This window comes from Paralichthys olivaceus, chromosome 5, assembly GCF_024713975.1.
Source record: "Paralichthys olivaceus isolate ysfri-2021 chromosome 5, ASM2471397v2, whole genome shotgun sequence".
Taxonomy (NCBI): Eukaryota; Metazoa; Chordata; class Actinopteri; order Pleuronectiformes; family Paralichthyidae; genus Paralichthys; species Paralichthys olivaceus.
In genome coordinates, this window is record NC_091097.1 from 8,999,257 (window position 1) to 9,020,015 (window position 20,759).

Below are 20,759 nucleotides of genomic sequence, written 5' to 3' on the forward strand. Positions count from 1 at the left end.
GTTTACAGGCTGAAAATAGATGCCAGGACAGATCAATAAAGAAACAATCAACAACTCCTCTCCCCAGCAGGACAACTGCTCCAGCACTAATCACAGCATAGACGAGAAGCAAGGAAGTCTGTTGTCTGTCCCTTCTGCATACTTTCAATTACAAACACAATTTGGGCTCGATTTAATCAGGGAGCAGACATCAGAGGCTTCAAAGTCCCAACAACCACCCAGAGGGAATAAGTGAAGAGAGAAAATAGGGCATGCTGCTTTAAAGCAGGAATCAGCACAGTGGGTGCGAGCAAAGAACCTGGATCGATGCTGTGTTCAAAGACGACGGCTTGGGTGGAACCGGGGGCCTCTTGGTCTCTGAGGATGGACTGCCGGTGGTCTGCGCAGGAGTTATTTTAATGGTTGTCTCAGCGTAGAGCTGCTCTGCAGAGGGATGGCCACTGATCTCTATCAAGGTGTTCTCCAGCTCTCGAATAGTCTCCTCCAAGCTGTCCAGCCTCTTGTACGTGTTGCGTCGGACATCTTCTGTCCGACTGTTCGTCCGACTGTTACTCGAGCCATTGGACTTAAGAGAACTGTTTACTAACCCTGGCTGTACCTCAGGAATCTTAGTTTCTGTGTTGTGAAGCGTCAGCCTCCTGTCCCCTGTCTCCATCCCTCTTTTCAGGGCCTCAACCAGGGAGCTCTGTCTGCCTATATGAAGGGAAGATTTTACTCTGGGTTTGGGAACAGGCTTGGTTGACTCCAGAAGGGAATAAAGCAGCGTGTAGGCCTCTCTGACTGTTTGTTCCTCCCTGAAGAGCACTAGGAGAGGCTGCTCTCCCAGCTGAACCTCAGAGACTTCTTTTGTCTGTGGTGAGATGGTTAGAGTCTTTATAACTTTTCCTGTGGTGTTGCTGAGCTCCTGGGCCTCAAGAGAAGACACCGCCCTCACCTCCAGCTCCATCAACAGCAGGGCGAGCTCCTGTTTTAATTCCATATCCTTTTTAAGCTCTCGCTGACGAGAGCTTCCCCCATCGTTTGAAACTTGAGTCTTGTAGAGATGACCTATCAAATTTCGTGACGGACTCTCTTCCACAGAGCTGTTTGCTAAACCTCTGACGGGATTCTCAGAGCCAGTGGGCGAAGCTGTGTCTGTCAACACGATGTGAGGGACTGGAGACAAGCGACTTCCCTATAAATGAGGAAAGCACTTGAGCTTTAAAGTCAAACAAATTTAATTAGTTTTAGCTCCAACATATTCAAGTGAGACTGATGAACACTGCACAATAAGACATGCAAAAAGGGGGAAAGAGAGTAGTTAGTAATCTCATTGTGTGTTATGTGTTTCTCGATAATTTCCCATTAACGTAAAAGGCTGTTGCACACAACATCAGCGACACTTGTAAACACACTGCAGAGAACACACTTTTTAGATGTGTGAGTAGGTTTATGTCTACAGGATGGTTTCTTCCTGCACTGTGCAGGACTCTGCAGGTCTTCTGGCTATGGAGTGCTTTTAGTTCATCAACATAAACCAATTTTTGTGGCAACCTGTTCAGCAACAGAGAGCAGAGGAAATAAGCTAATTTTATGGCAAGCGTGACACCAAATTAGCAGGTAAACGCAGGTTTTCATACCCATTAAAAAATGGCGATAGACACCTTTCTACTTGTCAGTCTAGGAATTTCACACATTTTTTTTTTTCCCCGCCAGGTGAGTCATGTTTGATGTCGACGAACGCACTGAAAACCAATGTGCCAGAAACCAACGTGCCAGAAACCTCGCTGTCTTGCCATTGTTGCATCTTGCTCGATGGGAAGAAAAAAAAGCTGTTTCATGTTGTTCCCAAGATGTAAAAAAAAATAAGTACACAAAAGTTTACACACCGATGCCTGAAAGATAAATGCGTGTCATAATGTTGCCAGAAAAGTTGTGGCATCCACTTCTAGACTGTCAAATCACTTATTCATGTTTCCATTACTACCAGGTCAGAGCCAATAAAAGCCTGTCTACTGCAGAGTCACTTGATCCGAGACTGAATGACGATTGTTATCAGTCTCTTGCAGACAAAAGCCAGATGCTTACATGTGATAGTGTTTTTTTTTTTAAATAACTTGTGTATGTACAAATGCTCAAAGTACTAAAGTAAAAACACTATCAATTCTTAAAGCCACATTATGCAATTGAATAAATGCTCAATTAGTGTGAACATCAGCCGCCGCTCTGATGTACTCTGCACAGGACGAGTGCACATCAAATACAAAGAGAGACACTGGTGAGCAATAACATCTGCTGTGTTAAATTGAGGTTGAAGAGATGAGAGGAGTGCATGAACGGATGTGTGCAGAGGCTGAGCAGTGACTGGAGGTTCCTATGTGTGTGTTAGAAGAGGTTAAAAGAAACAGACTGAGGTTTAATCCACAGCACCCAGGGTGTTACCTCGGCGCCCGGAACCTGAGAGGGCCACAGGTCCAGTCTGCAGGGGGGTACACTTTTCCTGCTGCAAGGGCTAACAGGCAGGGGATGGGGAGGGGGGAGTGTGAGCCTGAGTGGGACTCTCTCAAACAGCTAGGGGAGGGAGAGGGGAGGTTTAAAAGCTGTAATAATTACAGGATAAAAACACCACATCCTCTCAATAATCCAAAAAACAGTTGCCGCTGACTCTTTGTTCCATCAAATTTCAGGCGGGCCATCTCACACACAGTCCAGGCAGCCATCAGGGTCCATCTGTCTGGCTGTGATCTGTGAGCCCTGGGTGATGAAGTGTGTGACTGAGCAGTATGTGAGCTTTGGGCTCTCCCACCGCCACAGGGCAGGGGGACATACGGCACCTGCTGCTTGAACATGTGGTGATGATGGTGAGCATATCTGCACACACATTGTGCAAATGTGCACTCGCATAAAAGCCAGTGGCAGATTGTGGAAGTAACATAAATAATTACAAAAAAAGGGAGTGTAGTTTTCCCACCCATTGAACACCGGTCTATCGAGGATATGATCAACATGTATTTGTTCACCTCCAATTCTGCAGCAATTTTCTCCTCCTCCCCTTCCTCCTTATCCCCGGAGGCCAGTGTGGGGGGTGTCGATGCAGGACGAGGGTTTTCAGACACAGTCCTCCGCAGTTTTATGTGAGGCTTCTGGGCTTCAGTCTCCTCAGATTCAGACTTCTGCTATCACAAATACAAAGAGTCCAAAAGTTGCATATGTTACTGATAAGATCTAATGAGGACATTCATAAATTCTACGAAGCATCAGCTCCCATCAGCTGCACGTAGCTCTGAGTAATACTCTTATTGGATTAAAATGCTTGTCACTCCAGCAATATAATGCACATATACTGAAAACTGTAAAATCTACCTTTATACTTTTTCCAACAATGAGGGGCTCTCCACTGCGGGTGACCAGGCCTGGAGAGGAGGGGAAGCTCCGTCTAGGTGGTGGTGGAGGGGGAGACTTGGAGGGTTTCTCTGTTCTATATCGAGGCACCGTCAGTTCATCTAAACAAGACGTATTATGGGCTTGTTGAGGAAGGAGCAACACTCACATAATACGTTTACAGTGATATTAGAATCATATATCTGGCATTTTAAATCATGCATAACTTAACTTCATGCTGAAAGCAATGTGTAGGAACTAAAGTAACTTGCTTAAAAATCATACTGTATCTCCAGTATTTTATATTTATTCATATTTTATTGCAGTTTCATTTTCTTGCCAGGATTTGATGAAGCACAGCTTGTACAAATAAGATTAAGCTAATTGGATTAGTTTAGACACACTTTGTAGTTACATTGAAAACAAAGCTGTTTTTCTAGAATATTTGAAGATGTAAAGTTTTATCTTGACATGACACATGAAATGCCAGGTCAAGAACTGATGGTCCGTCTTACCAGAGCCACGCCGAGATCCCTCCTTCCCAGAAAGCTTGTGCTGGGGTTTGCTGACACGGTGCTCTGTGCTGGCCATCCCACTCTGAGGATTTTGGGAGGAAGTTGTGCTTGAGGAGGGTTTAATCTGCTTGGCAGCAAAGTCCAAGTCTGGAATCGCCTTCATTAATTCAGCCTGGGTCTCCTCTAACAGGCGGTTGATGTCCTGAGCGCTGTACTGGGTCAGACTGGCCCGCTTCTCTTCCCAATCCCGCTCTGCTGCCTGTGGAGTGGAGAGACGGATCTAAACACTTGATAAACACACAACCTCTGTGGTAACGCTCGACTGGTGCAGCAACATTATGATATGATTTGTAATGCTGATCGTGTGTGGCGGGGAATAACAGCAGAAGTCGATTCCTACCAGTCGGACCTCTACGGACAAAGCTTTGTCCGCAGCAGCGCGACGCTCAAGCTCCTCCAGGGCTCTGCCCTTGTGGGGAACAGGAGGATAATTATCCTTGTGAGGGCCGGACGGGTTCCCGTGGCCTCGGCTGAAGCTGGAGTGAGGGCTCCAGTTGGACAGGCTGTTGCCTCCCCCAAGGTCATTGATGGTGAGGGGTGGGCTGGTGGGAATGTCAAAGTCTGGAAACTTTCGCAGGTCGTCATTGTGCTTCGATGAGGGACTGGAGAAGTCCTCCTGCTTCTTCCACACCCCCTCATTTGCTTGTCTGACAAAAAATGGAGGAGGAATTAATTTCCCATGGATTATTCAAACTTTCAACAAAAAATGTTGCTGAATGCCAAAAACACACAGAAACTATGACCTACACCAACACTGAACTGAAATGTCCAACTTGCTGTCATTGTCACAATGATGAAAAATTGAAAACTAATTGAGTTAAGCTCTTTTTATCAATGAGGTGAATTGAACAAAAACAATTGAACACAAGGCTGAGTAGGAGAAAGAAACACACAATGCTAAAGGGAACATTTCCAAGTCCACACTCATCATAACATTAAAGCTTGGATTCATGTGACTGAAAAGAGCCTTATCTTGGTGTCACCAAATCATACCAGGAAATGGTATCAGGTTGAAGAAATCCTCAAGGACTTTTTTGGACACACATGATGATTTTATAGCACATCTCAGTCTCTGGACGTTTTAGAGCTTTCGCTGAGAAAGGATAAAAACTTAATGGTGGATATCTCTGACCCGGATCAACAACATAATCTAATTGATTGTCTTGGACCAAGGTCTGTCTGTCCACCCTGTTTAATAAAAAATCCATGATGTTTTGCAGACACACAAGTTAAGAGGTGAACACGTGATCCTCTAACTTTGGCTCTCTAACTCTCCTCATTTTTAGACATTTTAGTGAATCATTAAAAAACTCTATGGACAGTTCAAAAGTCAATGCACACTCTCTTCAATAGGGATGTAAAGGTAAAACAGGTGCTGATGAAGTGTTCATACTTGCGCATGGTGGCGAGGGTGTCGGTTATAGTTTTGCAGCGTTTTAACAGGGCATCAAGTCTGTGCGGCTCCTCTTTCAGGAATTTGACGGCCTCGACTTCTACCCTGAGCACCACCCGCATCTTACTCTGCAGGCCCGGGAACTGATCTGCAGGAGAAAGAGTGTAAAAAAACAAACCAATGAACGCATTTTAATGTAGTCACTAGTCCAAAACCATTTTGGGGTACTGTAAACTCCAGGGAGTTCATTAAGACAATGAACAAATCTGAGACTAAATGTTTGACAGACTGACAGTGGGTGACTGAATGATAATCAGGGCCTTGGTGACTAATTAGTGCATTATTATAAACTGTCTGCCTGAGTAAAGGACTGGTGTTTTGTTGTTTTGCTGTTTTCTCCCTGAGCACAGATTATAAAATGCGCCAACGTGACTCACTTTTCAGTTCTGTGAGCGTTTCTCCCAGTTTTCTCAGAACGGTGGCCTTCTCCTCCAGCTCCTGCACTGTCACAAGCTTGTGGTTGACAGATGACTCCTTCTGGATCTCCTCCACCGACTTCTCCAGGTCGCTGAGATGGAACAGACAGAAGGCTGAACACCAGGGATGCCGCTGAAACACTTTACTCATTATTCATCTCAGAATTTGGGTTTGCACAAAACATTTGCCAATAAACTGTCTTTCAATCAACTGGCAGCTAGATTAACAGCTGAACTGGAGGAGTACAGACTGGTATTTAAAAGTTTCATGCAACAACTGAGATAAAATGCGAAACAAACTAATATTGAGTGTGTCTGCTGTGGTCGGACTTGACGTGAAATAAATCTGCCTCGAGTTATGTGTGAAATCAAAGCTATATGTATAATTAACCAAAAATAAATTGGCCATTAGCCCAACTGAATAACTGACTCTGATTAGCAAGGATCATCCGACAGTTCAACCAATTAGTCTGTGATCAAAACTCAGCTCGGAGAAAGATTCGGGAACGACTGAGACGCTCAGGAACAGATCCAGGGATCATTACTGCAGCGAACATTTCCACATATGAGACGGCGGCAAGTTATCTGATTATTAAATCTCAAGGTAGCTCTCTGCTCTGAGTTTGCAGTGACTTCAATTATTTGCTGGACCATCTCATATTTCAGATCTTAATAAGCATCTTGCTCTATGCCGGGCTTAATTACATTTCATCGTACCATTGCATCACCCTGTAAGTCGTCTAATTATAAAACAGATATGAACTTTGTCATGTTTAAAGCAATTATTTAATACATGATAAAATCTCATCTGAAACTATATAACTGTCAGTTTATATATTGAACACGGAACCTGAGATCCCTCTGTGGTTTTTCAGAACAATTACAGACATCATTTATTTCCGTTACTACAATTTTGATTCAAAAGAAAGATTTAATGTGATGTCTTCTACTCTTTTTATCCCGTTACTGACTGGAGCTGCTGAATGATGAGCTCCTCCTCGTTGAGGTACTTGAGTCTCTCCTCTTCCACCAGGAGGCGCTGTCTCTGCAGAGGATCCTCCTGCTTCCTCAAGGCGTCAGCAACACGCACATTCAGCTCCGCTTCTGTCCGCTTCAGCAGAGTTTTCACCGAAGCCTGGTTCTCCATCTGCACACACACACACAAAAACATTTTTCAGGTGACTTTTATATTTCTTGCATCAGCAGGGGGCGCTGTAGACTCTGCGTCTCTTTCCTTTAGGAGGTAATGTTTTGGTCTGCGTTGAAATTTTGTCTGTGTGTGTGTGTGGATCAGGTGAATTTAAATGTGGTTTCATGAGGCGACTGTTGGGCCTTGGCGGAGGTATGAGCTTTACTGGGGGCCATTCTAGTTTGGAAATGAATTGTATCAATGTTAGCCTCAGTGGCCTTAAGGGAGAAAAGCTTGTCGCTGCCATCTCAGCATAACAACGGGACAAGAGGCTTTAGGAAACAGACCTCAGTGATTCAAACCAACTGCACATTTTATTTTGCTTCATCCTTGAGAGGGCAAACTGAGGCCTCAGCCATAGCTCCTTTGTTCAACTGCAGCTTTTGCTCGTGACTTAACCTTCCCACTGAGCGCTTTGTTCTGGCAGGCACTAAAGCAAGTAGTTAACAGTGGTGTGTGTGTTGCCGTGTACAGTACATATAATATTTCCCGTAACAAAGAAAGCCGGGACGCCCTGAGGTGAATGAAGGATGTTCCTTGACAGAAGCACTGAGCATAACCCCAGCTCAGCGCTGTGTTATGAATGGAATACTCTACATGACTAGTTGATGTAATACTACTCCCAAAGATGAAAGCACCTGGTAAGCAAGAAAAATTAATAATTGAATAGCCTCATGTTCCAGGAAGTGAAGCAAGACAACAATATTGCTTACATTCAAAATTACACAGTATTACATTGCTGATGGTGATGCTGATGCAGACGGCTAAAGGAAGGGGTTATAATATGATATTGTACAAAGTATTTATCTAAAAATAAAGAAATAGAATAGAAAAAACAAATCTGGATGGAATTAGTGTCCCTCTCTCAGGTGCCTGTTTCTGCTGCACCTTTCCTCTGTATAATTTAGTAGCTGCATGTAAAATTTAAGGCGCAGGCCATCGTCACGGGCAAACAGTGTGGCTCCAGGTGCAGAGGTCACACTTGGGCAAACAAAAACAGCCAAAGAGTGCTCAGTGGATACGGCAACATGTCGGCTCTTACTGCTTAGCCAGTTCTAGAGGCCCCTGTGTCTGCTGTCATGGATCAAATAAAAGCACTGCACACCGATGATCTGTCACTGCTGTTACTCTGCCTTTTTATTTCCTCCCCCCTCCTGCGAGATGCACCGAATCCTCTCCTCTGCCTCTGAAAGCATTTAACTCCACATCTCTCCCCGACTCCTCCTCAGGTAACCATGGCACCGCTTGCATCAGGGATAAACGGAATAAATAAGGAACTCATCGTCCCTTTTTTTGGTAACCCTCCCTTGTGGCTTTTTATCTGATTCCACACCCTTCGTGACATTCTGTATTTCTGTAGCATGCAACACGAGGCAAACCAAGCTTTTATCTTTGTATTTCATTATTAATCTTCACAAGGTTCAATGCCCTCAATGTGTCAAGGCAGTGTAGATATGTCAACCTGCAGGTGTTTTACTGTAGGTGCCAAATTGTTAAGATCAAAAGCTGCTGTTCCTGTGTGTATCATGTGTGCATGTTGAAACACTGGACACTATATAACTGTGGAAAATAAGAAATATCATAGCTTTGGATCAATCTGTGGAAAAATTGCATGGTCTCTGTAGTGAGTTAGGAGGGACCCAGAAAAGACACATTCTTATGTTATGTTCAAACAGATTCCAAACTCTTAGACCAATGGATCTTTTACATTAATGATTATTGATGCTTTTATCCAAAGCAAATTACAATAAGTGCATTCAACCACAAGGGTACAAACCCAGTGCTACATGTAAGTCCAAAATGTTTTATATTTAATATAAATGCCAGAGTTGACAGTGGTTAATTATACATCGTCGTCTTAACCAAGGTGTCATCAGAACAGACATGATGCACAGTCTAGATGCACAGAAAATGTATGAAATCATCTGAACACAGAAATGGTGTCCTGGTTACTCTGAATAATCCACTGTACAAGCTGTAAACACTTCTCACAGGTAGAAGCCTGTCAAAAAGTAACTGATGACAACTGCTGACACTGTGAAGCAAAATCAGGACAATGTTTGCAGGAAGATATGTTGCTGTTGTTTTAAGATATTATGTCCGCCAAGGAGATTATAATTTCATCAGCAAATTGTTTGTACTTAGTTGTAGGATTACGCTACTGAACTAACTGCTGAACTGACGTCCATGAAACTTAGTGGAAGGATGTGGGATGTGTCAGGGAAGAACCCATTAAATGTGGGTGTGGATCCATAACAGCGGCAGAGATTTTTCAACATTTTCCCTGATTTCTCAGAGAATAATTCATGATTCTTGATGAAATGTTTAAGGGACTAATATTTATGATTGATGCAGATCCAAATGTAAATCCAGATATAATGAATTTAAATGTGCTTTCATAAGGGGGCTGCCAAGCTTCGGCAGAGGGATGCGCTCTACTGAGTGCCATTCAAGTTTAATTTTTTTTAAATATATATATAAAATTTCTCTGCGTTGAGCACCACAGATGAAATTCTAATTGCTTATGGGAGTGAGGCAGGAAAGCAGATTAGCAGCCTTATGCGCCTGGACACTGACAGTATTCCCCAGTCAAGAATAAGCATATGGAAAGACAACAGAATGAACATGTTCATGCTTTTACATTAACATGCATGATAATCATAATTTACTGGTTATATCTGTTATGTTCTGCTGCTCATATTTGGAATTGAGATCTGCCCTTTTGACTGTGTAAACATAAATAATAAATAAATAGTAAATAATGGTTTAGGACATTTAATCTTTATTCTAGTCTCTGTCCAGGCCAGAATTCAAATACACACTAAATAATAAAAAGAATCCTAGCATGAACTCTGTGTTCAAAAATTGCTGTTTGCACCAGCGTTTATAAAAGCCAGCTGGTGATTTTAAAATTACATTTAAGAGGTTTAAATCTTTGCATGGCAGGGGAAAGGAGATTAATTAAGAACTAGAAGAATATTTCTAACTATATGCAAGGCTAGATAATGGTAATGGTGAATATTTAAATGATTTGTCATAATATGGGAGTGCACCCTCTTAAAGAAACATCATTCGAATGTATTTTACAGTGGTTGGTCTGTACCTGTGTCTTGCGCAGCTGGGTGAGCTGTTTGCGCAGGTCGCTGGCGTTTTGCTGCAGGCCGTGCAGGTGGAGCTGCATCTGCAAGCGGCCGACGCTGTTGACCTGGGTTGCGATAGAGGGTGGTGGTGGCATCAGAGCTAGCGGTGCCGATGGTGTATGAGCTGCAAATAACAGAGTAGGATATGGTGGGTCACCGGGAGGTCGTCAGGGAAACAAATTGGTTAGTTTGCCGGGCTGCGCTCCAGTGAGATTTGCAATCAGCCTGCTTGACACACAGTGCAAACAATAAGACACACGCCCAAAGAAATGTACATAAACAGGAAATTTGGGCGCACACACAATTGAGCAAATATAGTATGAGTGTGTGAAAGCACCAAAAGCACCATACTCACAAAACTTTAATAGCTCACCAGGAAAAACATGAGCTCATGCTATTAGTAACCTATATAAAAGTGCATTCATCTGTTCAATTGTGACACACAGGGGGATAACCATGCTCTTATCAAGGCTTTGTGAGTATGGCCTTTGACTCCCCAGCTATTCTCACACACACACTCTCACACACACATTTATACAGAAGTGCTCGCCCTGAGACAAAAACAACCCTCAGAAATTCCCAAAGGAAAAACCAAGCAGGAGTTCAAACAGTCCAGACAGAGACAGAACGAGGGAGGGTCCGCGCTCCATGAAAACCAACCGGGAGGAGAACGTGAGGATAGACACCGTCAGCTACCCAGAAACACCACACACCCATACAGAGGGCAGAGAGATGTCTGATAGGAGAAATAAAAAAAGGGTGATAAGAGAAGGAGATGGCAACTACCTTTCTTCTTCAGCCGTCCAGCTGGAATATAGAGAGAACGAGCCAGTTATTGAGAAATTAATGAGAGCATGAGTAAGAGAGAGAGAGACAAAAAAGGGAGAGGAAAGTCTTAAAAGTTCATATTTATAGAATGATGATCCTGGAGAGCGTTTTTATTGACTACAGAAGAGAAAATTACTCTGGTGATGGCTTAGCCTTTTTGGCATTGGATCAATTTTGGAGAAAAGCTTTATAAATAACTGTTTCCTTGCACAGGCAGTGTGAAGGTCTGGCCACAGAGAAGGCTTGTTAGCTCCAAACGTGCAAAATAGGCAAATCTGAACACTGATTAGAGGAGAGGAAAACAGAAACAGGGATGTAGGGAATGATAAAGCAAAGAGATAAGGGGTTGAAAAATAATTCTGTTTGTATTTCAAATATTCTACCCAGAAAGATGTTTGTTTTGTAAGTGAAATAACTGTTTGATATCTTGGAAAAAATAGCAACAAGAGTCAAAAAGTGAAACCTTTCAACTCCTTCAAAGCTTTCCGTCTTATATCCTCGCCAAGGAGGTGAAGTTTACACTCCTATACGTTGTTTGTTTAACACCTTTAACAGTGGCTTGACTGAGCTTTGCCAACATTTCCCGCAGGAATTTTGTATTTGTGCTGAGTTCTTCTCCACACTGGGCAAATAAAAATTACATTAACACTATTTTATTCATATTAGACCTAGTAGGATAATACTCACGAGCCTTTTCCAGGCAGGGAACGATTTGCAATGGCCTGTATCTTTAAAATATTCAATAAAGGGGATTTAACCAGCCGTCACTTGGTTGTTATCTGCATCATTTAGAACGAACCTCTTCAACTTGAATAGAGAAAAGACAAAGTAAAACAGAAGCAGAGAAAGAGAATAAGAAATGAATGAAGATGTTCAATTCTCCTTTCAGTGTTTAAGGACAATTTTACACCTGAGTCGTTCGGTTCAATTCGATTGAGCTGGTGTGAGAGCTGTCAATCAAACTCCAGTGTGTCGGGCTGGTCTCTCTGTACTTTGGCTCTTTATTAAATCCATTCAAAAGAGCCTGATCCTACTGGAGCTGCAACAATTAGTCGCTCGACAGGGAATTAATCAGCTACCATTTACTTTTAATCACTTTAAAAGGGACAGTTCACTGAAAAATTCCACTTCACTCATAATCTATACTCACCACTATGCAGATAAAGTCGTTTGAGTCCGCAAAACACTTAAGGAGTCTCAGTGGTAAACAGTGTTTCAGAAGGGACTGCTTCTTCAGACGTAATAAAACAGAAAAAAGCATACTGCTCGTGTGGTGTCATCCAAGTGTCCGCAAGCCCCAACATTCCCATTCAACTTCAAACAAGATCTTTTACACCATGTTTAAGCCTTAAAGTCCACTACTGGAAGTGGTGATGCTAGTGGAAGTAGCCACACGAACGCGCGCCCTGAAAGTTTTTTCTGTTGTTCTATTATGTCTGAAGATGAGGTCACAATTTACTACAATTGGATTGGATTGGCTGCAATGCTGTGAGACAAGGTGAAATTATACCTATTATAAATTATTGATATGACTAATAATGCTTATCTCATTTCTTTGTTATTTCTCAGTGACACTAGACAGTCTTAATATACACACTTGCATCATTAATGTACTGTGTAGCCTGCTGTCAGTCACGAGAATCTGAATTCCCTACATGCAGTGCTGATGATGCAGCATGACACTTTCAATCAGTGAGCTAGTCTGTGCAACATTATAATTACAGCTATCAGTCTGTTAGTTGAAAGTCAATGTAAACATGAACTGGACCAGACTTAAAGATAAAAACATTTATTCTCCCTCACTTTCACTGTGATGCAGGAGATCACCATTATTGCCTCTCTATTCATTGTCCTCTGTAAATTTCTGTTCATTGTTAGTCAGAAAAAGAAAAAGCTCAGCGAAGGGCTTCACACGAGTGTTAGTAACAAATCGACTCGTGGGCAACGGTACGGTGCACGAGTCTCGATCACGCTGCTGTACTCACTTCCAGTGGCGGAGCCGTCGCTGTTGGTTTCGGTCTTCTCGCTGGAAGAAAAAGGTAATGGCCGTGAGAACTCCGTCCCTTGGTCTGGAGGGCAGCCCGCCATCATGCAGAGACGCAGCAGGCCGCATCTGAGGATCAACGGCCACAGGGCAAGGCAATTACAGTGCTAACGCTAACAGCACGACTACTGGATGCTATCAGACTGATCACATTAACAAGTCTTCTTGTTAATGAGCCCCTATTGTGTTCATGTCGGCCATGATAATAGTGTTCAGTTTAAATGAAGGGACTCAACTGTCTCACATATATCAATAGATAAATCAATAGTGCCCATGCACTGCAGTTAATGTTTAATGCTGTGTACTTGTGACGTGCTCATACAAAGTAATGTACCACTTCACTGCTATGGAACTGATAATGGCTCAGATAATAGCGCGCTGCTGTTCCTGTCAATAATGCTGCCTATGTGTCTGAGCCGATGCCGTGCTTGTTGATTTTAGAGGGTTAATGGGCTGTAATGGAGAGTCTTACGTGCTGTCACTGTCTGGTGCTCTGGTCAGCACACTCTGGACCAGGCCAGTCAGGCTGGCGATCTGCTTCTCCATGGCCTCCATACGCTCCAGACGATGATCCCTACGAGAGAAAAAGCTACAACTGTATAACAACGTAATGCACAAATGAAGAGGTAACTGTCATCGCCTTGTCATTTGGAAATATATAACAACACGTTTTTCAAACACAGCTCTGCCCATTTAAAACTTAAGAATATAGACTGAACACAAATATAAAATGATCAGTATAATTTTTTGACTTTATAGGACAGTATTGTGTGACTCCTTAACTCAAAGGATGATTTTCAAAACCCTCCGTAAACAGTACAACATACCTAATGAAACTGACCACACAGACTAAAACTGACCTGCTACTGTCAGAGTCTTGTCCAGACAACGAGGAACCAAAACCAGGCGTGGCCCTGCCACCCTCCCCAGGCCCGGCTGTCAGACACAGAGGTTCTGAACTGGAGCTGGGCCTTGACTTTGGGCTCTCCACAAACACGGAGGAAGAGGTCGAGTCCTTGCGAAACGTCTGCCTGACAGGTGAGGCTCTGCTGGGCGAGCTGGAGTACAAGTCCCTTTCCCTCAGCTGCATGTCAGGGATTTTCTGTGGCGATGAGGGCGGCATGCGAAAGCCCATCCCCAGAGTGGCTGAGGAGTATGTGTCGGAGTAGAGCGAACCACCAGGTTTGTAGAGGGAGTCGTCCAGATCACCCTGAAGAGCTGCAGCTGAGTAGGTGCTGAGGGACCGCACAGAGCCCCGGCGGTACAGGCCACTGGAAACTGGGAAACTAAAGGGGTCTCCGATGGCAGCTAAAGACTGAGTGGAAGCGATGCTGAGGCGGCCCTCGTGCACCAAGCTGTAGGGATCTGCATACAGCCCCTCATTCTTCATTAGCGCCATGTTTTTTGCAGAAACCTCTTCATCAGGCTTGACATCACGGCGCTCCAGGATGGCGCTGGGTGAAGGAGACAGGCCTGCATTGGCACCGTGGCCGGCTGAGGGATGGTGGGGGTGCCTGGCCTGTTCGTGCTGAGGATGGGACCCGGCGAAGGACGGAGGGCGGCCGCCGCTGTAGGAGAGGCGTGAGCGGGATGGAGAGCCAGAAGAGGCTGAGGCCGAGGAGGAGGGGAGGGTGTTGAGGCGGCGGGTTGGGGAGGAGTCGCGAGAGGAATACACCATCTCCCTCTGAAATGAACAAGCAGGGCTGAGAGTTACCATGGAGATTTGCACATGAGTGTTCACCATGTGTCAGTTTGGCTCGAGCATGACTGATCTGACTGACACCTGACAGACTGTCAAAATCTACAGATGTCACTGGAAGAAGACACAGTTTACAGAAGTGTCCAATGGCCTAATTAAGTACATAAAATGTTTAGACTTTTAAAATAAAAGAAAACTGAGTGTCTGGGCGAAAATAGAAACTTTTTTTTCCCTTTTTTTCCCCCAGCAGATTGATGACTTGCTTCTAACTCAGGCAAATATACTTAGGGTACCATTTTGTTTTATTTGTCTCTATCTGCCTGTCTCTGCACAGCAACATAACATCATTTAACACATCCTGATGATTTTCTCAACCGGCCTCAGTTTTTTTTTTCTGTGGATTTACGCCTGCTGCAGTTTTTCTCATATCTGCAGCTTTCAAAATGCAAATACTCCGCTTTCCCCTCGTCACATTACTACTTTGGTTGATTTACTCATGCCTGTTTTTTCTTCCTTTCATATGGTTCTCAGCATTCCAGCTAACCTTGACACAGTAACACAGGAAATATTGAAGCGTGACAAAAGAATACGTGCTGCCAAGCATGTGTGCCCATGGATAAATTCATAAACATACTGAATATTCAAAGCTGTAGGAGATGACCTGATTTGCACTGTGCGGGCACAACTTAAACAAGCTAGACAACAGATAAAACACAGCTTGAAACCGTGACTTGCTGCACAAGACGATACGAGACACACAACATGCTCAAAGAGTAAATTAATGGCGAGATGCTTGTTAAGATGGATCCTGCGTTTGGTCACCAACTGTTGTGAAGAAGAGAGAGACTGTGCATCACACAATTAATGTGAAAGATAATAACTCATGATTCTCAGCTTTACTCATAAAAGTGTCACTTCAAAACATGCCTGTACGATTTCCTGATTTTGAGTGTTAAGGGTGTGTGTCAGCTGTGCCTTTATACACAAGCACAAACATGCATGTGAGCGTGCACAGACACACTCAACATACACACACATACAATATACAGACGCATAATTGTTGTTTTCACTGCCTTTTTGCATCGTTAATAGCAGTTGTGTTCTCAGTATTGTGTGAATAATACAGATGGAAAGCAGGGTTTTGTATAAAATAAAAAAATATAATAAAAAAGATTTCCCTCCGGCTTCCTTGATCTTCACTGGAGCAGAAATAGCTTTGGATGTTAAAATATGCTCATTTCACAGAGGAACATTGTTCTCTGGCATGTGCACAGCAACAGATGGGCTACTTAGAGATAAGAAAATACATTTCCAGGAGGAATACCGGTTAAATTACGAACCCATATACACAGAAACAGCCTGTCAAAGTTACCACTGGAACACAAAAAAAAAACACTATTACCTTGCCAAAGAAGCGCACTGCTCATTTTTATTGTTGAGGCACAATATTACTATTACTGGAATTCTCACTGACAAGTTGTTAACCATGAAGAGATGCAGGAGATTATATTGTATTTTTTCTCATCAACAACCCAGCACTTCCGCCACCAACTTCCCCTCTCCCCCATCTCCCTCCTCCTCACCCTCAGATCTCCATTCGCCAGGTGTGCAGCAGCAGGGTAAGAGGCATAGATGGGCTCTTTGCGGAAAATCTTGATGATGCTGCGGTCCTGGATGTCCCGCACGTCCTCGAGCTCGTAGAAGACGTTGCGCGCCTCGTCCTTGATCAGGATGGCCGTGTTGGGGGACTTCAGCATACCTGCGGTCAGCTTCTGAGGGAACATGTGGACGATCAGGGCGTGCAGCGTGTCCAGGCTGCTCAGCTCGTGGGTGATGTGCACGCGGCGCGTCTCGTCCCCATACTGCAGGAACAGCACGCCTATGTAAGAGTGACAGAGAAGAGACGACGAGTCAGACAGAGATGGCTTTTCCTATATAACTTAGAAAAGCAATTCTTTTAAAGCATGTGCTCAGATTCTGCAAGTGACATTATCATCCAAATGCTCTGCCTCTTGGTATACAAGTTTAAGACAATGGTTTTTATCATCAGTTGAATATTCACTGACTTTTTTTCTGAACGTGGAAACTAGATGAGAATTGAACAACAAGGTACATAGATTCAGTTTGAGGCAGGTTGAATTTTTAGTTTTACATTTTGAAATAAAACTTTCTAATAATCAAATAGAAATAACGACCCCCAAACAGCCATACTTCATAGAAAATGTTTCTGAAGCCCTTGGTTTTATAGGAAAAGACGAGTCTGACGCCTGACTAACCTGCAAATTCATCTTCATACACCGTGGGACAAACAAAAGAACAAACAAAGCAAAAGAAAAGACCATCGATTAAAAGTCAAGCATAATAAGAGAGATACAGCAGACGAGTTAGGGGAGAGAAGAAAACAAAGACAGGTAGTTAGTATATAGAGTCATGGAGAGGAGGCTCTGCTCTTCTACCTCTGCCTGAACTCCTCATTCTGAACATCCCTCATCAGTCACTGACGCTTTAACTTTACAGCCACTTCATTATTTATCTCTCTGTGTCTGATATAACACAGCACCTTGGTCTTTATGAGTCTGGACCAGCCAAACACTAATCCTCTCTACTCTCCAAAGGCCCTCATGCAGTTAACCTGTTCTTGAGTCTGTTGTTTACACATATATTCAGTCGTCAAATATTTCCTCTGAACTGACTGCTCTCCAGTTCTCTGCAACACAGCAGTTATACTAAACCTAACTTGCTACACTAAATGAAGAGAGAATATAACTCTTCCTTCTGTTCTCTGTAAGCACAGCGGTTCACATCACCAGCTATAGGGAGTGAATAGACAGCCTCAAATCTGCTTCATGTTCGACCAGCATTTTCGTGACAGAACCTGCCAGCAGCTCTTCAGATCTTAACCTGGAGATCGCAGCTTATTCTGGCTGGCAGAGCGGGACAGCGGCAGGCTCTGGCGAAAACGGTTCATCCGGTTGAACCCGATTGGGATGTCGGCCTCCGACATGGTCTCCAAGGATTCGGCAGAGGCGAAGGAGAGCTTGGCGGCCTGGTCGGCGAGCCCAGACTGGGTAGACTGGGAATGCCGGGGACTGCGGCTCTGCAGGAGAAGACACACAAAGACCCAAATTTCATCCACTGAGAGGTGAAATCAAGGCGGAGAGAATGGATTGGATGGGGCCAATGGAGTAACACCAACTGGTAAAGAGACGGCGAACACACAATGAGACTCAACACAATGAACCACGTAACGAGATTAACGGCATCTCGACAATAGTCTAGCAACCAGTCATTCTCTAAGAATTACCAGCGTCACATTATCTGACATCAGTTGAATGCTGAAGGAGAAAGACACAATATAGTTGTACTCAAATGGCACAGCACTCCAGGGCATCAGCTTTCATGACTCACCTACAGTGGGTGAGGAGCAAAATTAAGCCGGAAACTGTGCTCCGGCTTAGCATAAGTTAAGACATGTTTGCTCGACACCACACACCTCCCACATGCCCCCATCCAAACTCTTGTTCCCATGCAGCTACAAACTTTAAACGGTGCTTGTGGGGTGGGAGGAGACGCTCATGCAAATCCTGGGCTGTCACTGTGGGTTTATCCTGCTGGCCTGTGCCCAGGCGTCTCTCACTGAAAGACTGTTAGTGCAGCTGGAGCTGAGCTCACTGAACTGGCTCCCTGATCCCCCACTGCTGCAGCATCTCCTCCAGCTCAGAGGCTGCTGTAATGAGCTCCCAGAATGCTGTCTGCTGATAATTTGGATGGCAGACACATCCTTAGCCATTGTACAGTAGCTGTGGCTTCCTCCTCTTCCTTTGCACCACCTACAGTTATTTTTTCCTCTTTCCAGGGATGTCCTCCTCTCCCTTCCCTTGCATGACTCAAAGCACAGCATGGATATACTGTGACTTCCAGTGATGTGGTCCTTAATTAACGTGAGACTCATTGGCTCACAGCAGTGAGCTGTTTGACTTCATTCATAAACACACAACACTAAAACAGAACACACTCACTCATCTATTTCTAATTTTGTTGTTTGGGCAATAAGCCAGAAGGTCATGCAGCACACTGTGGCTACAGGAGATAGCTTTTGTCTCTTTTAATTTCAAATAAATCAATCTATAGAATGTTTAAAAAGAACGATTTTCATCACAGTTTCAATAAAGAAAGCAATCTTCGATTTGTTTCTGGTCCAAGGGTATTCAGCTTTGTTGCAAATCGGAGAAACACAACTAATCTAAATGTTTTATACTTTTAGCCGCGGCAGCATATGGCTCTGTGCTGTGTATCCAGCACTGTGGCCCAGACTAAAATATCTCAAACACTCCTGGATTGCTATGAAAGTTTGTATAGAAAGTTAAATTTGTCCCAAACTAAAGATAAATAGATAAAAATGATTACATTCATAATATATAAAATATCAGCCATGCACTCTTGTATTTTATGTTTAGAGTCTTTGCTGCTTGATAAATGTCTCGCCCAAACAATTGTGTAACTCATTTATCAATGAGCTAAATGATGAATGTTCCTGATTAAACATTAGTCAACTAATTAATCAATGAATTGTTGCAGGATTACAGTAAACAGTCACCAAAAGATCAACAACACGTGACTACTAATATCATTAGTAAATTGCTATTTGAATCACCAGCTTTACCACTGCTTGTGTGTTCATAAGAAAGTAATAAACCTTCAGCTCTGATGACTGGAAGAACCCTTTTAATAATGTACAGAATATCCACGCAGTCACACAAGCAGGCACTGAATGGTAGTGGCCATGTTCAGTGATCGTGGACGGTGTATGAGCACAAAGAGGCACGGTGATTCTGACAGATAACACCCACCCCGCTCTGTAATAGGGTCATTTATCTAAAGTGTGACCACACTGAACAACAAGTCAACAGCGGAGCAGCACGTACTGCATTGTGTCATATTCTGGGAAGCTGCAGTAAGAAATGGGGGACGTTTGGGGAAAGTTCTGTGTGAAAATTATACGTACATTATTTAGTAGGATCTGTGTTCAACAGCGAAAAAATAACTTCATATTTAAAGGAATCATTTGACAGCAGGTGGTTAGCTTCACTTAGCAATTAAGACTGGAAACATATGCAAACAGCTAGCCTCTGTGGTTTTAATCTGTTCAATTAAGTGAAACGTCATGATTGACAGCCGAGACTGACTGATGGTCAGGCACGTGTATCGGTGGTACCTCACTACCATCGCTCCATAAGCAACGATTGCCTCATATTTCATATACAAAAAAGAATATCTCCCAAATCTTTCAAGAACTAAAACTCAATAAAGATAATAAAAAGGTGTAAAAGTGTTTAAAGTTTTAAATTGGAATTTGACTGAGGGACAGGAGCTGTAATACAACCTGTCTGAGCCCAACCTAATTACTCAAATATATTTGGCTTAGCAATTCAATAACACCTTTCCATTTGTTTAGTGATGGCTAAGGAGACGACCGTCAAATACTTTTCCTGTTCAGTTTCTGTATGAAACTTGTGTAAAACTCTTGAGTCACTATACTCGTGCGTGTTAGAATTGTATCGGGAAAAGTGACTGAATAATAATAACTGCTATGATGAAACCCTGATATATGAACGTGTGTGAGCTCACTGCAGCTGTTATGCTCTAAGTCAGCTTGTCTCGTTACAGCAGGCACCAAACTCCAACTTCCATATTGGTGGCTTATGTGATATGAAAACCGAATATATCTCCCTGCAGTAATTTTGAATTGTAAATATATATGAATACACCATCTGGTCATGCATCTGGCCCTGCGAGACATGCCAGTGTTATACATGACGGTGTTCACAGATTCCTCTTGAGGGAAACTGGTTCTACCTCCTTCTAATTTTACACTTCAGTCTTTCCCCTCCACCTGCCACCCTCCCTCCACCTCAACTTTTACTTCGAGAGTGATCCAGACTTTTTCAGCAACACTCAATTACTGTTGAGAACTCTACACTGTTATAAAGGCATGGCGGAACAGAGGAACAAGAAGGGAACAGGATGATCTTACACGGAACATAAGCGAATGGAG

At 43.4% G+C, this 20,759-nt stretch overlaps 1 protein-coding gene across 19 annotated transcripts in view; it reads right to left on the reverse strand.

Moving 5' to 3' along the window:
* The window catches only part of srcin1a (SRC kinase signaling inhibitor 1a), a 103,471-nt gene that overhangs the window by 13,548 nt on the left and 69,164 nt on the right, over positions 1-20,759 (reverse strand). For 13 of the 19 annotated variants that reach the window (XM_069525725.1, XM_069525723.1, XM_069525717.1 and 10 more), the window contains 15 exons: positions 17,606-17,801; positions 16,288-16,583; positions 13,866-14,689; positions 13,478-13,579; positions 12,947-13,074; positions 10,920-10,940; positions 10,097-10,257; positions 6,776-6,951; positions 5,766-5,896; positions 5,329-5,476; positions 4,276-4,582; positions 3,876-4,134; positions 3,343-3,482; positions 3,000-3,155; positions 299-1,174 (listed from right to left, as the gene is read on the reverse strand). In XM_069525725.1, the coding sequence (XP_069381826.1) occupies positions 299-1,174; positions 3,000-3,155; positions 3,343-3,482; positions 3,876-4,134; positions 4,276-4,582; positions 5,329-5,476; positions 5,766-5,896; positions 6,776-6,951; positions 10,097-10,257; positions 10,920-10,940; positions 12,947-13,074; positions 13,478-13,579; positions 13,866-14,689; positions 16,288-16,583; positions 17,606-17,801 (3,921 nt within the window). Of the gene's footprint in view, positions 1-298; positions 1,175-2,999; positions 3,156-3,342; positions 3,483-3,875; positions 4,135-4,275; positions 4,583-5,328; positions 5,477-5,765; positions 5,897-6,775; positions 6,952-10,096; positions 10,258-10,919; positions 10,941-12,946; positions 13,075-13,477; positions 13,580-13,865; positions 14,690-16,287; positions 16,584-16,980; positions 17,584-17,605; positions 17,802-20,759 lie in introns of those variants that run through there. The other 6 variants (XM_069525722.1, XM_069525715.1, XM_069525731.1 and 3 more) reach the window with 6 other exon arrangements.